Raw genomic sequence first — 20,286 nt, 5'->3', positions numbered from 1 at the left:
CTGTACCTTGATCATTTTGTGCACTGTAGAGGAACCCAACGATTTACATAACACCTATTTATTAACAAGGATCCAGGCTTAATCGCTCAGCTAATCCCAGCATTTTCCTCTCTGTCTGCATCTAGCATGCACTTTCAAGCAATTAACGGACCGTGTTCTGGTTATACAGAATAGACAGCAAGCCACCCTGCAGGGGAAAACAGAGATACTGGACTTCAAGATAAAATGTCAATTGTGTATATTTTCTTGACAGCCTGTACGTTCAGCTGCACACCGATTTATACAATAGGATCTGAGGGTTCTATGAGGCAAATATGTGCTTGTTTGTAGCATTCTGTTTGATGCATAGCCCAGGTGCTGAAGAGGGCAGCCTCCTAAATTTGACAAGAAGAAGAATAAATAGTATATTTTAAATAATAAATTACAGTATAAATCAATGATCACTAAAACAAGCTATAACAAAGTGATATTTACATCAAGTTGTTGGTGAAGCTAATTAAAATACCACTATATAGCAATTATGGAAATGATTGATATTGGTGCCCAGCACTAATTATTACACACTGTAGCTACAAGCTGTGTAGCTAAACAACAGAAGTGGGAGGAAGAACGAAAAGCAATGCCGTTAATTAGGAATTCACTTAGCCTACAGTACTCGTCTTCAGCAGAGCAATGAAGCATGCTTCCAATAAAGACTGGAAGTCAAAGATCACCTGTACAATAAAGACTGGAAGTCAAAGATCACCTGTACAATAAAGACTGGAAGTCAAAGATCACCTGTACAATAAAGACTGGAAGTCAAAGATCACCTGCACAATAAAGACTGGAAGTCAAAGATCACCTGTACAATAAAGACTGGAAGTCAAAGATCACCTGTACAATAAAGACTGGAAGTCAAAGATCACCTGCACAATAAAGACTGGAAGTCAAAGATCACCTGTACAATAAAGACTGGAAGTCAAAGAACACCTGTACAATAAAGACTGGAAGTCAAAGATCACCTGTACAATAAAGACTGGAAGTCAAAGATCACCTGTACAATAAAGACTGGAAGTCAAAGAACACCTGTACAATAAAGACTGGAAGTCAAAGATCACCTGTACAATAAAGACTGGAAGTCAAAGATCACCTGTACAATAAAGACTGGAAGTCAAAGATCACCTGCACAATAAAGACTGGAAGTCAAAGATCACCTGTACAATAAAGACTGGAAGTCAAAGAACACCTGTACAATAAAGACTGGAAGTCAAAGATCACCTGTACAATAAAGACTGGAAGTCAAAGATCACCTGTACAATAAAGACTGGAAGTCAAAGAACACCTGTACAATAAAGACTGGAAGTCAAAGATCACCTGTACAATAAAGACTGGAAGTCAAAGATCACCTGTACAATAAAGACTGGAAGTCAAAGATCACCTGCACAATAAAGACTGGAAGTCAAAGATCACCTGTACAATAAAGACTGGAAGTCAAAGAACACCTGTACAATAAAGACTGGAAGTCAAAGATCACCTGTACAATAAAGACTGGAAGTCAAAGAACACCTGTACAATAAAGACTGGAAGTCAAAGATCACCTGCACAATAAAGACTGGAAGTCAAAGATCACCTGTACAATAAAGACTGGAAGTCAAAGAACACCTGTACAATAAAGACTGGAAGTCAAAGAACACCTGTACAATAAAGACTGGAAGTCAAAGATCACCTGCACAATAAAGACTGGAAGTCAAAGATCACCTGTACAATAAAGACTGGAAGTCAAAGAACACCTGTACAATAAAGACTGGAAGTCAAAGAACACCTGTACAATAAAGACTGGATGTCAAAGATCACCTGTACAATAACTGCCAACAGCCATGCCCCAGCATGGTGCATCTGAACAACTTGCCGTTTCAGATTCCCTCCTTCATTTGAGAGATCAGTGTGTAGTCGCATTTCTTGACACTATATGTATTGTCTCCCCATGAAGCTTCTATTCTACACCCCAGCATGACCTCTGTAGTTCTTACACTGCCCGATTTCCTTAAAGGGCCAGCACCCTTTTCCGTCACAGGTGGTTCAAGGTGCTGCTTTTCCAGAAATATGCACTAAAAGTGATGGTTTTAAGAATAAGGCGATAGTGTGATTTGTGCCACCTAAGGACAGGTGCTTCTGGATTCATTATCTGCATGTACTCCAGGTGCTCTTTTCAGCCTCCTAGCACTTTCACAGCCAGAAATACACCATACAAATTGCTATTTTTACATATAGGGTGATATGAAAAGCAAGTTTTCAGTCCTATTTCTGGAACCGTGGCATGTAAATGCTCCATTTAAAGTGTTTTGTGATCAGAGGAGCAGCCTGACTTTGCATGCCCAATTTCAGATCAATCCTTTACAAAAACATTTTTTTTGTGTATATGTCACTTTAAATAAACAACTTGTGGTGTGCATAATCAGCAGTCAATTTTTAGATGAACTCTATCCTGAACAGCTGTATTGGATGTTGTGTTTGACTTACAGCTCTCAAGGTGCTTGATGGCAATGTGTGTTAGCAATCCTGTTTTAAATGAAAAAAAGCAAAGCCTTGCTGTGGAAAAGCCTACCGGTATTATAGGTCTCAACTATCCATCGGAAGCATGATTCGCACAGGACTAAAATTACCTCTCTTAATATCTCTCACACCTGTTTATTGCCATGTTTTGTGCAGTCTGTCAAATGCTGCATGGCTGGGCTTTATTTAGTAACCACAGGATATAATTAATTTCCAACGCAACTAACAACCGATAATCGTCTCGGCTGATAAACTGACATTTTGTGCAGCCTGTCAAATGCTGCGTGAGTGGTCTTAACGGGATACAGTTCAGTTACAAAACACCAACGTCACCAAATTAACATAGTCAGTCTTCCAGGTCTCGCTCCAGTGAACGTTTAATCTCTGTACATGTATTAAAATCTCTACATTGGTTGCCGGTCAAATTCTTTTTTTTTTTTTTTTTTTAATTTAGTCGTTGCCAATTTAGTTTTTATTATTTTCTCCCCAATTTGAAATGCCCAATTATTTTTTAGGCTCAGCTCACCGCTACCACCCCTGCGCTGACTCGGGAGGGGCGAAGATGAACACACGCTGTCCTCCGAAGCGTGTGCCGTCAGCCGCCTGCTTCTTTACACTCTGCAGACTCACCGTGCAGCCGCCTCGAGCTACAGCGTCGGGAGGACAACGCAGCTCTGGGCAGCTTACAGGCAAGCCCGCAGGCGCCTGGCCAGGCTATAGGGGTCGCTGGTGCGTGGTGAGCCGAGGACACCCTGGCCGACCTAACCCTCCCTCCCTCCGGACGACGCTCGGCCAATTGAGCGCCGCCCCCTGGGAGCTCCTGTCCACGGTCGGCTGTGGAATAGCCTGGGCTCGAACTGGCGACGTCCAGGCTATAGTGCGCATCCTGCACTCTAGCGAGTGCTTTTACTGGATGCGCCACTCAGGAGCCCTGCCGGTCAAATTCTGTATTGATTATTAAATGTTGTTGACTTTTTTTCTCCCCCTTATCTCTGACCTGCAGTCAGATTACACTCCTGGTCGCGCTCTACGGTCCGCCGATGCTTGTCTTTTAACTGTTCCTTTAACCAAGCTGTGAACAGTGCGGGTTGGGGCTTTCTCATCCTGTGCACCAAGGCTGTGGAACTCACCCCTGCTCGAGATTCGAGTTTCTGAGTCCATGTCTGTTTTTAAATCTTGCTTTAAAACACATTTATTTAAATTGCTTTTAAGATTCTTCGTTGTTTTTACTTTCTTGATTTTTAATGTTGTTGGTAGTTTGTATCCATTTCTGTGTAGGTCATGAGTTTTTTCTTTTGTTATTTTACTTGTCTTGTTAAGCGCGTCTTGTTAATCCTTTATGAAAGGTGCTATATAAAATAGTGTTGTTGTTATAATACAAAAACACCAGGTATTGATATTGCTCATCAGTTGACAATTCATGCCTTTTCTTTCAGATCATGACACAAACTGTTTTGTTCCAGTTAATGATACAAAACGTATTTGTCCTGTAGTGAACTATATGCATGTGTTTAAATGTAAAGAAAAACTACATTTACAGTATTAAAACACTGCTCTTTAATTCACTGTTTTCTTTCCCTTTTTCTCACACTCGTAATGTGCTGTCATAGGCAAACGTGAAACTCGGTTTATATCAGACCCGCTTTATATCACGAATTATGCCTGCACGGCAATCATGATATAAAGCGGGTTCATCTCTGTGTGTGTGTATGTATGTGCATTCATCTGTTTATATATATATATATATATATATATATATATATATATATATATATATATATATATATATATATATATATATAGTACTGTGCAAAAGTTGTGAAAAAATGCTGTAAAGTAAGAATGCTTTCAAAAATAGACATGTTAATAGTTTATATTTATCAATTAACTAAATGCAAAGTGAGTGAACAGAAGAAAAATCTACATCAAATCAATATTTGGTGTGACCACCCTTTGCCTTCAAAACAGCATCAATACTTCTAATACAAGGGTGGTAAAACGCAACTGACGTTTATCTGGGTAACTGATATCCGAGTGCCGACTGTGTGTATATGTAAGCAATAAGGTGTGTTTGTTTGTTAAGCTACAAAAAGACACAAGTAAACCTCATGTTATCACTTCATGAAAACCGTGTCTATGGCCACTGTTTTTACTGCGAAGAAACGGTAATGACATGGAATGAAAAAAAAGTTAAATAAATACAATGGGGTGGCAACTTTATGTACTATATTTCGGGAATAAACAAATCAACCTTTAATTAGTGGGGCTTGCGAAGCAAGAGTCCCCACTTTAAATCATCTTCTTCTTCTTTGGCACGCTACTCCTCTTACACCGTTTAAGCTAGAAACACCGTTCAAACTTTAAAACGTGTAGACCGGTCTGGAATAGTGTGTTTGTATACAACTTTTTGATATATTTTATACTTTTTAAACTATTAAGCTTTTTGTCCTTTTTTTGTCCATCTTCATTCACTTTAATGGAACTTTTTTCAACATTCTAAAGCGCCCCATTGTTTAAAAACTCCCAGACTTCCAACATTCTATTTACTGTAAACGATGTAACTTTTGACACAGATCAGCTACTTTGACCACTTTCCCAACAAGTAAGACAAAAAGTTAGAGCATATGGAATCTTCCTCTACTTCTCTGCTATTCAAATCTGAATAGAATCAAAACAGAAATAACTTTTACCAATCAAGAGGTACAGCTGTTTTAGTAACCGCATCAACTAAATTTTCTCTAACTTTTTATAAACAACTGAAATTTTGACCACTTTCCCTAAAGCAAGCCCCACAACTTTACTTGTAAAGTTACCATCTAGTTTGAACTGCTATTTGGCATCCTTTGTTTTGTAGTTAATTTCACTGGGGTAAAGTAAGGCCTACACAACTTATTATTCTTTACTCCTGGGATATTTTTCTACTTTAATGTTTTATATATTGTAACGTCTTGCTGTAAAATAAAGGCACACACACAGGCCACGCCCCCCCCTGCCCCTGCTGCTGTACTGTCTCCTGTCTGTGCTCTGAGCAATATAATGGCATTTTATTACTTTTTGAAAACTAATATTCGAAGTTACTGTGTCTGCTTTTTGCTTCACTGACAACGAAGGCTACTAGATTTATGTCTGTTTAACAGTGCATGCTTGCAGTTGCCAGTGGCTTTTTCAGGTTTTCACCTCCATGCTATTTGTCCAGCGCTGGTACCAGTGACTCGCTCTTCTGGTACTGCAGCCTGTACCCTGGTCAGTACCAGAGCCAGTACCAGTGAGCTGGTCGGTACCATAGCCGGTGCCAAAGTAGGTACCAGTTACCTTTCTTGGTACCACGATCGGTACCAGTCACCTTGTTCGTACCAGAATCTGTACTAGACCCGGTTTGATCTGGTTTGACACCAAGACAGTTTTTACTACATTCTGTGTAAACAACAGTTTTCAGCACCAGTCAGCTTGCTGTCTGTTCTTGTACATTGCACAGCTGAACTGTTCTTTTTATTTTTTTTCCCAAACCTTGCACCATGCCTGGGTTTCACCTTTGTGCTGGGTGCAAGAGAAACATTCCAGCAGAGGATAAGGATAACAGGTGCATCCACTGCCTGGGAAGGGAGCAAGCTGAGTGGGCAGTTGAAGACCGCAGCTCTTGCAGGGCTTGAATTTCAGCACGGATCGCGGGAATCGCACATTTTCCAAGTTGCTCCTGCTTATCTGCAACTTTCAGTGTGGGAAAATCCAGCAGAGATATTTGAAGACAACAAGCTACTGTATTTTTCACCCAATTTAGAATGCCTGAAACGCTACAACAGTCTCTAAGGAAGTGGGTGTCAGTGACAAAAGCACTATGAGCCGCATTCTGAGTGGTTCTGGTTAAAATAAATAAATAAAAGTAGGGCTGGATATTTTAAGTGCCGCGAGACTTTATTCTCTCATACGTGATTCTTGGCTGCTATCTTTAAGCATTGTAGAAACTCAGTACCCTGCAATAAGTAAACAGTTTTGAAAAAAAAAAGACAATATTAAGTCTATCTAGGTGTTTTGCAAGCGTTGACTCACTTTAACTCTTAAAACTCAGCCCCATTCATTTTGGGGCGCCAGCACACCGAAGGTTACGCACATATTACTCAGGCACTGTAAAAGCCACCTACCACATATAGTATCTGATCCTGTTACAACTTGCATAATATGAAAGGACATTTTGATATGTTACATGCATGAAGTACAAACTATCCAGTAGTTAAACATACATAAATGAAAACTGTGAAAAACAGGCGGAAATAGGGCTGAGTGTAAAGAGTTAAAAAAAAAACTTCGTCATGCAATGGAAAAAGCAATGGAGAGTGCTCTGTCTCACAGTGATGAACAGCTGTTAGGTCTCCTGAAAGTAGCTTATTTTAAAACACCACCAGTGTGAATGATGATGCACTAATATATATATATATATATATATATATATATATATATATATATATATATATATATATATATATATATAATTAGTGCATCATCACCGGGAGCTAGGAAGCGATTCTCTAGGGGTAGGAGCAGGACTAAGAGCCTGCTCTCCACTAAATCCTCCTCTTCATCATCTGGCTCAGAGCTCCCCCTCTCCTCCGCTAAGGAAGAGGAACAGGAGTGGCCGTAGCAGGCATTTTGAAGGAATGAACCAGCAGCAGTCACTTTTGACGGAGCTGCTGCGAGGCCTCCCCCGTTGTCTCAGTCCCCAGGGTTCAGGCACCATTGCCTGACCCACAACCAGTGCGGGAGGACGTCTTGTCCCTTGCTGCCTCTGAGGACATGGACACCCAAGAATGAATCCTTCCCCTCCAAGGATGCGGAATCAGATATCTTCGCTCTCTGCTGCCACAGCTCCAGGGCTCGTTCTGTAAGCCCTGCCTGGATTATTGGCAGTCATACACCACAAACATCTGGGTGTTACCACCATCAGCCCCCCTCCCTTTCAGGGCATGATCGTAACAACGGTCATGAACCCTCAAGTCACTGTATTAGTGTCTCAGGCGGTGGCAGCCGTACTGCAGAAAAAAGGAAATTTCAGTTGTTCACCCTCTCAGTGAGAGAGAAGGGTTTTACTCCAGACACTTCCTGGTGCCGAAATGAGATGGCGGCCTCCGACCAATCCTCGACCACAGACAGCTCAGTCTGTACTTGAGGATACTAAGGTTCAAGAGGCTGACATTGCAGCAGCTGTTGCAGTCAGGCGACTGGTTACTTTTCACATCCCTATAAGACCCAGCCACAGGAAGTACTTGCGGTTAGCCGTTTGGCCTCTCTCTAGCTCCTTGCACTTTTTCAGAGTGCATGGATTGGCCCCTCTAGACTAAAAGGCATCAGAGTGATCAATTATCTGGACTGGCTGATATGTGCCAAGGCACCAGCACAGGCAGTGTCGCACATGGGACCACACCAGCCACCTCCAACAGCTAGGCATCACAGTGAACCAGTTGGAAAGCCGTCTGACACCCTCTCAAGGGGTTGTTTATCTCTGCGTAAGCCTTAATTCCGGAAACATGATCGCTAATCTGTCGGACGAAAGAAACCAGAGGCTGCCTGCATGGAGCTGTTTCAGCCGAACACAGCGGTGACAGTACTGACCTTCTAGAGACTTGGGCCTGATGGCAGCAACATCTCAGATCTCCCCTAGGGCTCTTACGCATACGTCCTCTACAAGTCCGAGTCCGACACCCTATCTTAGAACGGCACTGCTTACTCAGTGTCTGGTCACTGCCTGGAGGCTCTGTTGTGGTGGAAACAACCCCACAGCACTCCCCACAGCACTGGGGAGTGTCACGAGGAGAGTGTTGGGTACTACAGACGCTTCCAACCTAGGTTGAGGTGCTGTCTAGAACGGCTTGGGTGTACAGGGAGTGTGGGAACCTCCATGACACATGTTGATCCATACAAACAACACCACCAGGGGGGTCTTTGGTCTGTCTGTCTCAATCATGTTGCCCAGAAGCTTTTTCTATGGGCTCACGAGCACTTGCTTTAAATATCAGCAGTTCACCAGCCGGGGGTGAGGAACTGGGCGGCGAACCTCCTCTCGAGAGGCCCCCACAGTTCGGAATGGCGACTTCACCCAGGAATTGTGAACCTCATCTGGGACAGGTTCGGGTGTGCAGAGATAGATCTCTTTGTGACCCAGGAATCCTGGTATTCCCTAGTGGAAAGTGGTCACCCGCTTGGCATAGACGCGCTGGCCCACAAATTGCCCAGGGCTCTGCTCTATGCTTTTCCACCATTGCCACTGCTTCCACTGTGAGTGTAGAAGATCTGGCTCGGGTGCTCTTAGTGGCCCCAAAATGGCCCAGGTGGACCTGGATCTCGACATTGGCACAGTTTCTGTACGGTCAGCCGTGGGAGCTGCCGGCCCATCGTGACCTGCTGAACCAGAACTAAGGTTACTCTCCTCACTAATCCTGCTTTTCCTCCCTAAAAACATTTCTGCACTTGTGTGTTATGTTGACCGCACCTAGAGTTGGCGGCAATCAGAGCAATTGTTTATTTGCTTCAAGGTGGAATGCAGACACGGTCAGGATTACATACGATCTAGCCAACCTGTCCCCACCAGAAAAAGTCACTGTTCACTCCACAAGAGGCCTTGTAACCTCTTGTTATCCCAGGGCGCATCTGTCACAGAGATTTGCAATGCTGCAGTAATAGTACTTTTGCCATTCGGTAATGGCTACGTTTCGTACTTGAAAGTGAATGTTAGATTTTTATCATAACCCTGGTTCCCTATAATAGAAATGTAACGATTACCCTTCCAGCAGGACTGAAGAGAAAATGGCACCAAGCCTTATGCGGCACTTGTATTTATCTCCTGGGGGCAGAGACGATGTCCGACACATACAGGGCTCTTAAAGGAGCAGCTTTGTATAAATGCTCAGGTAATTCGGGCTATAAGAGATTATATCCCATTCGGTGATAGTTACATTTCTATTTTAGGGAACTAGGGTTATGATAATAACCAAACGTTCCATACAATTTGTCTTGTGTTTTTGCCGTCCCCAATTTGGTTATGCCAAATCGTAGTGTTTTACTGAACTGCAGAATCTCAGGACAGATCATACCAACTTTAATATTATATTATGGTTTACTGCGAAAGCTAGTATTGCTTTGAGGTGAATACCCCTGAAATGCTGTATCGATTCTACCAGCACGGACCTGGTTGCCTTGCATGGGAGTTTAACAAGAAACAGAAGGTCCTGATGTCCTGTAAAACACAAAACAAACAAACAAAAAAAAACCTGACAACCTGTGAGAATTATCTGGGACTAAATTTCACCAGTGTAATTTTAAAAATTCCGAAACCACCTGTTTATGTGGTGATTCTTAGTCCTGTGCAACTGGTTTTACCCAATGATCCAGTCTATTTTGCTAATATGACATTTTTACCTAGAGGTTCTATGCATATTCAAAGAGTTTGCCACCTTGAGTTAGGTGTACACTGTAAGCGTGCTTGTCTCTTCCAAGCTTCACTCCATGAACATGATGCTCTCAATGACAGGATTAGTGGTGAAAAGGGTGGGATAAGCTGGTGTGAAGGGTGTCACTGGAGGTCACAGGAGAGAAGTGAAATAAGGGACGCAAGCTGCCAACACAACGTGAAAGCAAAGAAGAGATTGGATTTTTTTCATTTTATTTGTCTTTATTAAAATCCAGCGATGCTTTATGCCAGTCATCTATTTGGCTATAGTCATGTCTGCCCTCAGAGAAGAAAGAACATCCCTTTCCGCAATTCGATCCTTATGTTTGCAAAACTTTAAGCCCACATTTTCATAGATTTGATGAGGGATGGATTGACTGCATCTTGCTTTGAACTGCCTCATAATCATGGCCTCTTTGAAACCTACAGTATATTAAGATGTCATACTGGAGCCACTGGAGCAAAACTATTTTTTTGTTTTAGCCCAAAATTGATTTTGTCTCAGTCTTGGCAGTCACAATTGCATCTTCACATCTTTTCAGAATTTGCATACATATGTACCAGGCAATTACAAGCACATGAATTTGCTTAATTGTTATTGATATTTGCATCGCAGATCTATTGTAGCAAAGGAGCTAATGCTAAAAATAATTCTAATTATGAAAATATGAATAAAAGATGCATGAGAAGGGGTCAGTGTAATTTTATTTGTAGTACTAAAATAATGCTGCCACGTGTGTGTAGGTGTAGAGCACAAATACCAGAATCTCAAACTGTTCTTCTCTTTCTTTTCAGAATGCCAAGCCGTTCGCCTCCTCAGACAGTCTAGCAAAGGTCCAAGAGGTAGCAAGCTGGCTTTTGGAAATGAACCAGGAACTGCTGTCTGGGGGCAGCAAGAGGCGCCGGCCAGGTGGCTCTGTGCGAGGTAACGCCTCCTCCAGCGGAGCAGCCCACGAGGGAGGAGAGGAGAGGGAGGAGGAGGAGGAGGACCACATGGACAGAGTGGTGGAGGAGGAAGAAGAGCAGCAGCAGCAGCAGCAGTCATCACAGGAAGGAGGGGATCAGTCTTCCGGGCCTGCAGGGGGCAGCACAAGCAATTGTGAAGCGGCATCTGCTAGCAACGTCAATGGATCAGGAGACGACCCTGCACAGGAGGGCGCAGCAGCAGGACAAGAGGAGGATGAGGACAACGAGGAAGAGGAGGAGGAGGAAGAGGAGGAAGTAGTAGAGGAGGAGGAGGTGCCAGAAGGAAATAACAATATCTGCAGGGTCTTGGAGGAGGAAAGGTCGGGAAGCTGTGCATGCAAGGAAAACGAGGAGGGAGGAGAGCCTGAGGAGGAAGAGGAGGAGGAGGAGGAGGAGGAGGAGGACGAAGAGGAGATGGACCAGGACAGTGATGATTTTGAGCAGTCTGAGGACAGCGGCAGGGAAGAGGAGTCACCAGCACACAGAAACCCTGTTGATAACATGGACCGGTCTTCAGCACAGCAGCAGTCGCCATTCTTCAAGGCAAAGGTAAGCTGATGGTTTTGTATCTCGTTTGTTCAGAGTGTTTTTTGGGGTGTCGTCTGCTTGGCTGATCAGGACAGGAACCTAGCCTATTCTGTACAGCATTATTATCCCCTGCAGTGGGTATATAGTGGTGTGCTTGTATGTGTGTCTGTTATATTTTATTGTTAGATACAGCAAATCCTTTTCAATCTTTTTTTAATGTATTTATTTAAACTAGGGCAAGCCAGTTTGATCAATTTAAAGAGGGATCTAGATTTTACTTTTAATATAAAAGACAGGTCAGTGGAGGAGTCTGTTACCCTTTTATTGTGATCTCTACCACTAGAGGGAGAAAAAGAACCACAAGAACTGCAGTGTGCTGTAACCCTTGCTAAACTGCACAGCATAATAGTAACCACAGCACAAGTGAGATCTAGCGACCTGTATTTATATTGGTAATAAATTTACCAGTAATTGTATTTGTGTATGTATAAACTCAGCTGCTTAGAAACTGATAACTTTTTATTTATTTATTTATTAACTAGAGCAGTGCACCAAATAGCAATCCTGCCTATTTATTAATGTATTACTCCATTTATTTATGTGACTAACTCCACCATGCATGTGCTTATTGTTTCTGAAAATAATACATCATTCAGCCTCCCCAGACATCAACCCTGCAACCCCCAGCACCCAGAGTTTACTCCTTCATAAATAATTACCAATGAGCTTCAGTCAGTTAAGCAGTGCCAGCTGAGCTTATCAAGTATTCATAATCTCTTTCTTCCTTGTGCATTGTAAGGAATAAAATGTTATGCTTATAGAAGCCCCTCTGCTTTAAATGACCTGTGCAGTCAGCTTGCATTGCCACATACTGGAAATGGTCTGCCCTCTGGAGGAAAACCAGGGCAATTACATTAAGCATGTAAGCATGAAGGTACCTTCTGCAGCATCCAGCAGTTTATGCATATGTTCGTTTTTTTATTTATTTGTTTTATCTAAAGATTTTGTACAAAGTAGTTATATGCAAGGTTGGGTCTACTGCCTGTATTTTAAACCAGGTTTATTAATTGTCACATGCTGTAGTTTTGGAGGATTTGCATGTTCTGTGGTCTGATGTTATATTTAACAGGTTCACGGCATTCTCCTGTTTTGTGAGCGAGGGTTTTATGCTTTTAAATGCAAATCGCAAATCAGGACCGACAGGTAGCCACCCTGAAGAAAGCCCTAACCAGAGGCAGCGCTTGTGCAGTGATCTAACATAAGTATGTGACATATAGAATGTCATACATTTTTTGGCTGACCCCTTTTCCTGTGCCCTAGTTCTGACATTTGAAGAACCATATATTAAAGCTAGCAAGCACAATACCTTGTCAACAGTTCAGCTCTCAACACATAGCACTGGTGGAGTGGAGGTGATAAATTATTGCCAATGTTCCTATTTCAGGATTTAAAAAAAGAAATCCCCTTTTGAAACTTCAATAATGAATGTGGGTTGCATGCCTAACAGGTTCTTGGCCAACACTGTAGCTGTCTGTTGGTTTGGGGAGGGAGGGAGGCAGTAAAAAGGGTAAACTGGGACACACAGCTGACTTTCTGAAGGGCATGGTTTTGAGCCCTAGCCCTGATCGTGATACTCCACTGCAGTGGTAGATAGCACTACAGTATGTGACACACTGGCTTGATGGGAGTAAAGGATCTTGATAGATCACAGGATAGCACCAAAAGAAAATGAAAAACCAAAAGAGTAATCCCAATAAAGTGCTGTAAAAATCATAATTCAGTCTTTCAGTTCAACAAAAAAATGTAATGCGAGGATAAATAATTCAGTACTAAAGAATCCCCCTAACCCTTTTTATTCAGTGTTAAATCATTAACACTGCCAGATTTGATGATGCCTTGCAGGCAAGGTTAAAGTACAATAGGTGATTTTTTACATTTTTAAATTTGCGGTCGGCTTTGAAGGAATTGGTGTACGTGTTGTCAAAAACGTTGTGTTTTTTTTCCAATTTCTTTTTGACTTGGATCTAGAAAACTACTCTTGAAAAAGGACATGATATTCAGTTAGAGTTGCCACCCCTGTTGGACAAACTCTGGAATGCTGTTTTTCTGCTGAGTAATGCGTCTCTTGCCCCAAGTTGGCTACCCCATTTGCATGTGCACCGGACACTTGGAAATTCTGACCAATGTGAAATATGCCATTTGTTTTTGTTCAGCATATTCAAGTGGCAGGTGCACTTGACAGAGTGGATACCTCCCAGTCCAGTGAGAACGTCAGCAGTTACTCTTCCCCGTTTTTGCTCTAGTGTGCAGTAGTCTTTGGGTCACTAAGAGCACAGAACTGGTACAAGTTTCTTTTAGTTCTAGGGTTTAAGTAACTGATTTTTTTTTTGAGGACCAAAGCCACCCATTTGGAAGGATGGGGAACAGAACTATGAAAAGAGTTGCATTCTTACTGGTAAGTTCAATCATACCAAATCTTAATCATTTTACTCTATAGCTAATTGGTCTTAATGTGTAGTTTGGAGAGGTTTTGCACTGTTACTGTAGGGGTGTGTGTGTGAGGGACCCAGGTCTTTTTTTTTTCATCAGAAATTATTAATCTAGGGTCTTTTTATGAATTAGAAAATACAAATGCATTGTATAAAAATCGAATGTAGGATTTGTATGACTGTATTCTTACTGGGTCACTGCTTTTATTATGCAACTATTAACAGGAGTTCTGTGTTTGCCTATTGACTTTTTTTGTGGTAACTTTGTGCATCTTCACCCCGCTTTCATCCTGGTTAGGTTTAAGTGTCTCGACACCACAGTACATTTCCCAAACTAGCATTTCAATTAAATCTGGTTGATCCTGTTATTTCTTACTATTAAGACAAAACAGTAATGCTCATTGCAAGTACTACTGTATATTCTTAATTTCCAGATTCTTAAATATTTAAATCTCTGATGGTTTTGAAGGGGGGGGGGGGGGGGGGGGAGGAGGAAAATAAAAACATTTTATCTTTTAAACATATTCTGACAACTTTTAAAATTAATTTTTGGGTTTCATGCAAACAGCCCGGAAACAGTGTTTTAAAACAATTAATGTAGATACATACTGTAGCTTATATTGAAATAAATGTGAATAATGATGACGTGTTTGAAAGGGTTGGTTTAGTGGCCATCGTTCACTTGTTTCTGGCACTGGAATGACAAATATTTGGCTGAGATTAGAAAATGTGTGATGTAATGCGGTGTCCTGTCTTCTGGGATTCATGTCTTACCATACTGTGTGGTTTTATAGGCTGAGTAATTATGTATCTACAGTACTCTACTAGGAATGTGCTTTTGGTACATTTTTATGAACATTTAAATGCTGTGCAGGTGTCAGCGTTTAAACCAGGTCTACATACACATGCACAGTCTTTATATTACATTGTGATGTATACTGACAGCCTTTTTCTAAGCAAAGAAACCCTAAATAAGCAAATAACATTTTAACATCGCAAAGACTTAAACTGCAAATTTTAAAAAAAAAAAAGTTTTTTTTTTTTTGTTTTTTTTAAACACATACACACCAAAGTATATATTGAAATTAGAGCTGTCACTCGATTCAAAGTTTTTGATTGGTTAATTTTAAAAACTATTTGCGAAAGTGTACTGGTAAATTTAAAACCTATGTGTAATTTATTTACACTTATGCATTCTCTGAATTAATATTGAAAAGAAAAATTGTTTTATATACGTATTCACAGGGATGTAAGGGCTAAATAAATGTCAGTCGCCATCTGGAGCATTCTGTTTATTATGGATGTTTGCTTTTTACTGCCATCAGTAACTCCACAGTAATTTCTGAATGTTTTCATTTCAAATGGTAAAGCATTGAACGTGTTTTTGTGGTACGGCAATTTAGTTTGGCATAATTATTTACATACCACGGTTTTCTCGTCCGGTTCCTCAAAATACTTCCAAACATGGCTTTGCCTCGTTCCTTTCTTTAGAAATGCCATTTTATTAAATATATTCACGTCAGAAAAAAAACACTTACCATTAGCTTTCTAACCCGTGTGGACTTGATACCATATCACGCCTACTACAGCATGAGAACACAGTGCACCAATGAAGTGCCAGATCGACCGAGAATAAAACCCGGCTCAGCACCAATTAGAAAAGCTAATTGCCAAACCCCTTCCCTTTTAAAATATCCGCCCTTGCTGTGGCACCAGAGAGAGAGAAGGCGAATACGTGACAGACTGACTACTGTATATGATGATAAATTACTAAAGTTAATACATTAAAAAATAAGCGTTTGCTGAAGTTTGTCACATGACCGTTTATACGTCTAGCATATTATTCAATGTTTAACCACTTCTTTAGAGTTTATACGTTAAAACATTATCTGCTTATATCTGCTCGTTTCTTGATATATTATTATTATTATTCATTTCTTAGCAGACGCCCTTATCCAGGGCGACTTACAATTGTTACAAGATATCACATTATACATTATTTCACATTATACAGTTATCACATTATGACATTATTTTTTACATTATTATATGACACAATAAATGTTCTAATCTAAAATATGTCAAATACATCGGATTTACAGTTTTTCCTGTTTTTAGTTCCTGTCGTGGTGTTTCTATGTGCTACTGTAACCTGTCTCCGCCCTCTAAATATGAAATTCTCATCTCATACGTCACACAAAAAAGAAAAAAAAGCAGGCGGTGAAATGCAATCCCTCCCCTATACAGTGATTTGCGTTAACAAGCTGTACTGCAAAGTATGGTGGCCCAGTAAGTCAAAGAAACAAAGTGCTTTATTTTTCTTGTGTTTACCCGATCACAGGCCCAGAATGACACTTCAGTATGATCGTGTTTGCACGATCACGGTCCTTAAAGGGTTAATGGTGTGCAGGATTTTTTTATTTATTTTTTTTGTCCCACAGTGCACCAAAAAGAATCAATATGCAAATATTATTCAACTCTTTCCCTAAACAGTACATTTTTATTTATCTTTTAAACCCACAGGCTGTAAACCCAAATCAAACCTACAGAATGCCAGGAATTGCAGTTTATTAATTTGATGCCAAATAACCCACATTCAGTTACCAAGTGATTTGCATCAGTACAAGTGATTTGCACCTATTGTACAAACATTCGTAGTCATAACCCTTTTTTTTTATTCATGTTTAATTCCATACTGCAGATGGTGACACAGGAGGGGTGCTGTTCCCTTGACTTTTTTTAATTCATTTTGTTGTAGTAGCTTGCAGAGGCTAGTTGGTCTAATGGTTAAAGCACTGGACTGAGCCATGAGGTCCTGGTTTGTGACCCCAGAACAGCCATGCACATCACTGTGCGACCCTGTGAGGTCAAAGTCTCTTAACCTTTTTGTACCTTTCTCCCACCCAGCTTATAATTAGAAATTAGTATTTTACATGCTGGGCACATTTATTTGCCTTTATCAATGCAAATAAATGGTACTTTATGGCACAGCAGGAAGCAAATGACATGCACAATGCATGATAAGGACTATGAAGAATTCAATTAAAGCATTTTTTGGGAGCAGTTGTGATGCATTCTTGAACCTTAGAAAACACAGGTGCTGCAAGCGCAGGGTCAGAGACTGCCAGGAATGAACTCTTCCTGCTTCAAGGCAGTGATGTTCTCAGGATCTTGGTTTCACTGCCAACTTCTGTGTTGTTTAAAGCAATTTCCTTTTTCCCCGCCCTGATGTGGGGTTGCTTGCTATTAATATCAATGCTATTGGGTAGTGTGACCAGCATTTAAGTACTGTATCCCTGGGACAAGATATCTAACAGTTGGGAAATGTACATTATATAGAAAAATGTTCAACTGGCTGAAGGTGTATCATCATTTTTAGGTAGAGACTTGTGACATTTTGCACTAAGTCCTTTTGAAATTGTCACCTACAGTACCTGGCCTCCCCCCTCTGCCTTTTATTAGTGGCAGATGAGGTAAAAGCATGATATTTCACATAGCCAAACGCTGTAAATACAATAGTGTAGCAAGATTAAATAAACCATTTTCATCAAGCACACACTCTATCCATTCTGTGATGTTTGTAGTAATTCAGAGTTGTAGTAGTGCAATTCCCGTAGCCTACTTGTGTTGTTTTGGAGAAGCTGCTTTGACTGTTTTTAGTATGTTTAAAGAACCAGAATGATTTACTACTTACTCTTTAACTTAGCTGTAGATTTATTGAAATTTAAAAAAACAAAAAGGACTACAGTAAGGTAGGAAAAATACCTGTTAGTTGTCACAAACACAGCTGTCCTTTTAGGATACTGTTGTGGGCCATTGACCATCCACCAGGTCAGTGAAAGTGGTTGTACATTGACATCCGTCATTGACCACACCATTGAGGCCTTTTCTAGTGGGTTGACAATGTCTTCCCCACCCACATGCATGTTCACTCAGAAAAGAGCAGTTGACAGCCTTGTGCCTCTTCTGGGATCCCCCAAAATAGTTTGGCTTCCACCAATCTGGTCATGTTTCAGACCCACATCTCCCTGACTATTTAATTGGTTTCTTAAATGCTCTCTCCAAGTTCAGGGAAACAAACCTTTTTTTAATTGCATTTTCTTTCTCGTACAATATGAAAATCTCTCTTGCCTGTCATATTTTTCTCTCGTATTTAATAACCTCACACCCTTTGCAAGCATTCCAGCAAACCAGCTGGAAAGGATTAAGAAGATTATTGGTGCTGTCTCATAGATGCCAGTCTGGCATCTGCTTGGGGGTCTCTACTTTTAATTGATATAATCCATAGAACAACATGCACAACGTGGCAGGGGAAATTGTTTTAAGTCTGTGAACCTATATCTATTTATGTACGAATGCGATTTGCATTTATTTTCATGTGCAGTCCCTCATTTGGGATCCAATAAGCTGTAAATACTGACAGTTTAAAGTGGAGCCCCCTGTTATATGTCATAAACCATGCCAAGCACATTGTTCAGTTCCATTTTGGAGCTGGATCATCTCCAGGCAATGTGCACAGTGCTGTCAATGTCCTTCTGGAACTTGGATATTTTATTGGTGAGGTGGGGCTTTTTTTAGTCCGGGGGAATGGGCAGCTGGACAAAGACTATGCAGCACTTAGGCAGTGTAGTTTGTGGGCTAGAGATGAATAAAGGAGGGGGGGGGGGGTTGATAGCCAGGAGTTACTGACCTTGGACAAATCATGTAACCACCCAAGATTCCATCCAAAACTAAAAAGAAGAATCATCCAAGAATCTATTATAATATCTCTGTGGATGATCAGTTATCACATTTGTTGCCATTGGTACCCATTTTGATAGACAACATTCCACCCGCCAAGTCCTTTCATTTGCTTTTAAGTTTAGTCTGTAAAACTCTTACCAAGTGAGTTGATGAATGTCTGACATACATTCCACAGATAAGCAGTACGTTTCTCCTTACTGCAGTAGTGTACCTGCATCTGCTCAGTTTTTAACCGAAAGTTGTATTTGGAGTGACCTACTATTCGCAATCATGTGCTGAGGAGATTCAACAGGGATGGAAAGAAGACTCCCATTGCTTATCAGATCCATTCCTATTTTTACTATGAGTTTAATAAGACACACTTGAGCTTGTTACACACTGTGGCTAATAAAGCAAATGGTAAAACCTGGAATGGGTGAAACTGCAACTGTGTGCAATAGGAGTTTTAGTTCCATCCCCGTTCAAGATCCTGAACTTTTGAAAGTCTTGAATGTTCAGATTACCACGGCTTGATCTTTCTTTAACACTTGGTCTCAATTGTACTGTAAATAAGGGCATAAAGGTATTAAGATTTTCAGGGAGCTACACTTTTTCATGCTGATGTGATGCGTTTAGCGTTGAGCACTTCTGATTTAAACGCCACTTCAGATTCACTGTCTTTATCGTCAAACGATGTGCTGAGGATTTGAAAGCTTTCAGGTAGCGGCAAGTGTTTGGTGAAAACTGTAGATGTGTTGAATTATTTATGGGAGTGGTGAATGGCCTTTTAGGAAGGTTACCATTATGATAACCTTTGTTATAAAACACATTTAGTTAAAACAGTTATGCAGGATACTTGTTTTAATAATTGTCAATTTCCAAAAGGATATGTGGGCTGTTCTTTTGGAATGGGGGTAAAGGTTTAAATCACTCACTTGTGTTACAGTATACTGTACATGTATAGAATATATTGTCTGCAAGTATGTCATGCCCTGGAAACAACAATGTTTCTTTTTATTGCTTAAAATAAATGGAAACAGGACACAAGTATTAAACAGTAGCCTGTGACTACCAGTAGATTATTTTCTAGATGTCCTATTCCCAGATCAGCGTGTTTGTTTTTAAGTAAACGTGTACCAGAATGTACTGTAAGTTAAAACATTTAAGTCATAGAATTCAGACAGGACAATACTGAAAACAGCAGCAGTAGTTGTAACGGTCAGAGGTAATGGTCTGCTTGACAACTGATCCACAGCCAGCACTGTTTAAATGGGAATGAGCTGCATAGCAACAGTAGCTGTTCCACCGTGGCGTTGATGTGTGTTAAACCTTCAGTCCAGCATGTCCTGGCAGGTGTTTGTCCCAGATTATTAGTAATCAAAAAAAGAGTTCTGGTAAACCTAAGTTTGCTAAAGGATCATCTCAAGAATTTTCCTAGACAACCGGATGACTAAGTCACCTTCCTCCATTTCATTTATTTTGATCTTGTTGCCAGTCAGATCAATCATTCCTGTTTTGATAGTAATTGAGTGTTTGATTGATTGAACATCGGTGTACCAGGGGTGGACCCACTGAAACGCAACATCTCATTCCCATGAGATGCCCTTGTGA

At 40.8% G+C, this 20,286-nt stretch overlaps 1 protein-coding gene across 4 annotated transcripts in view; it reads left to right on the top strand.

Moving 5' to 3' along the window:
* Window positions 1–20,286, top strand: part of fbxw7 (F-box and WD repeat domain containing 7) — a 202,894-nt gene that overhangs the window by 96,945 nt on the left and 85,663 nt on the right. For 2 of the 4 annotated variants that reach the window (XM_059028830.1, XM_059028825.1), the window contains 2 exons: window positions 10,766–11,485; window positions 13,857–13,919. In XM_059028830.1, coding sequence (XP_058884813.1) covers window positions 10,835–11,485; window positions 13,857–13,919 — 714 coding nt within the window. In that variant the 5' untranslated portion in view covers window positions 10,766–10,834. The remainder of the gene's footprint in view (window positions 1–10,765; window positions 11,486–13,856; window positions 13,920–20,286) is intronic. The other 2 variants (XM_059028829.1, XM_034035746.3) reach the window with 1 other exon arrangement.

This window comes from Acipenser ruthenus, chromosome 1, assembly GCF_902713425.1.
Source record: "Acipenser ruthenus chromosome 1, fAciRut3.2 maternal haplotype, whole genome shotgun sequence".
Lineage (NCBI taxonomy): Eukaryota > Metazoa > Chordata > Actinopteri > Acipenseriformes > Acipenseridae > Acipenser > Acipenser ruthenus.
Note: the sequence above shows the minus strand (reverse complement) of the source record. Positions and strands in the feature narration are given on the sequence as shown.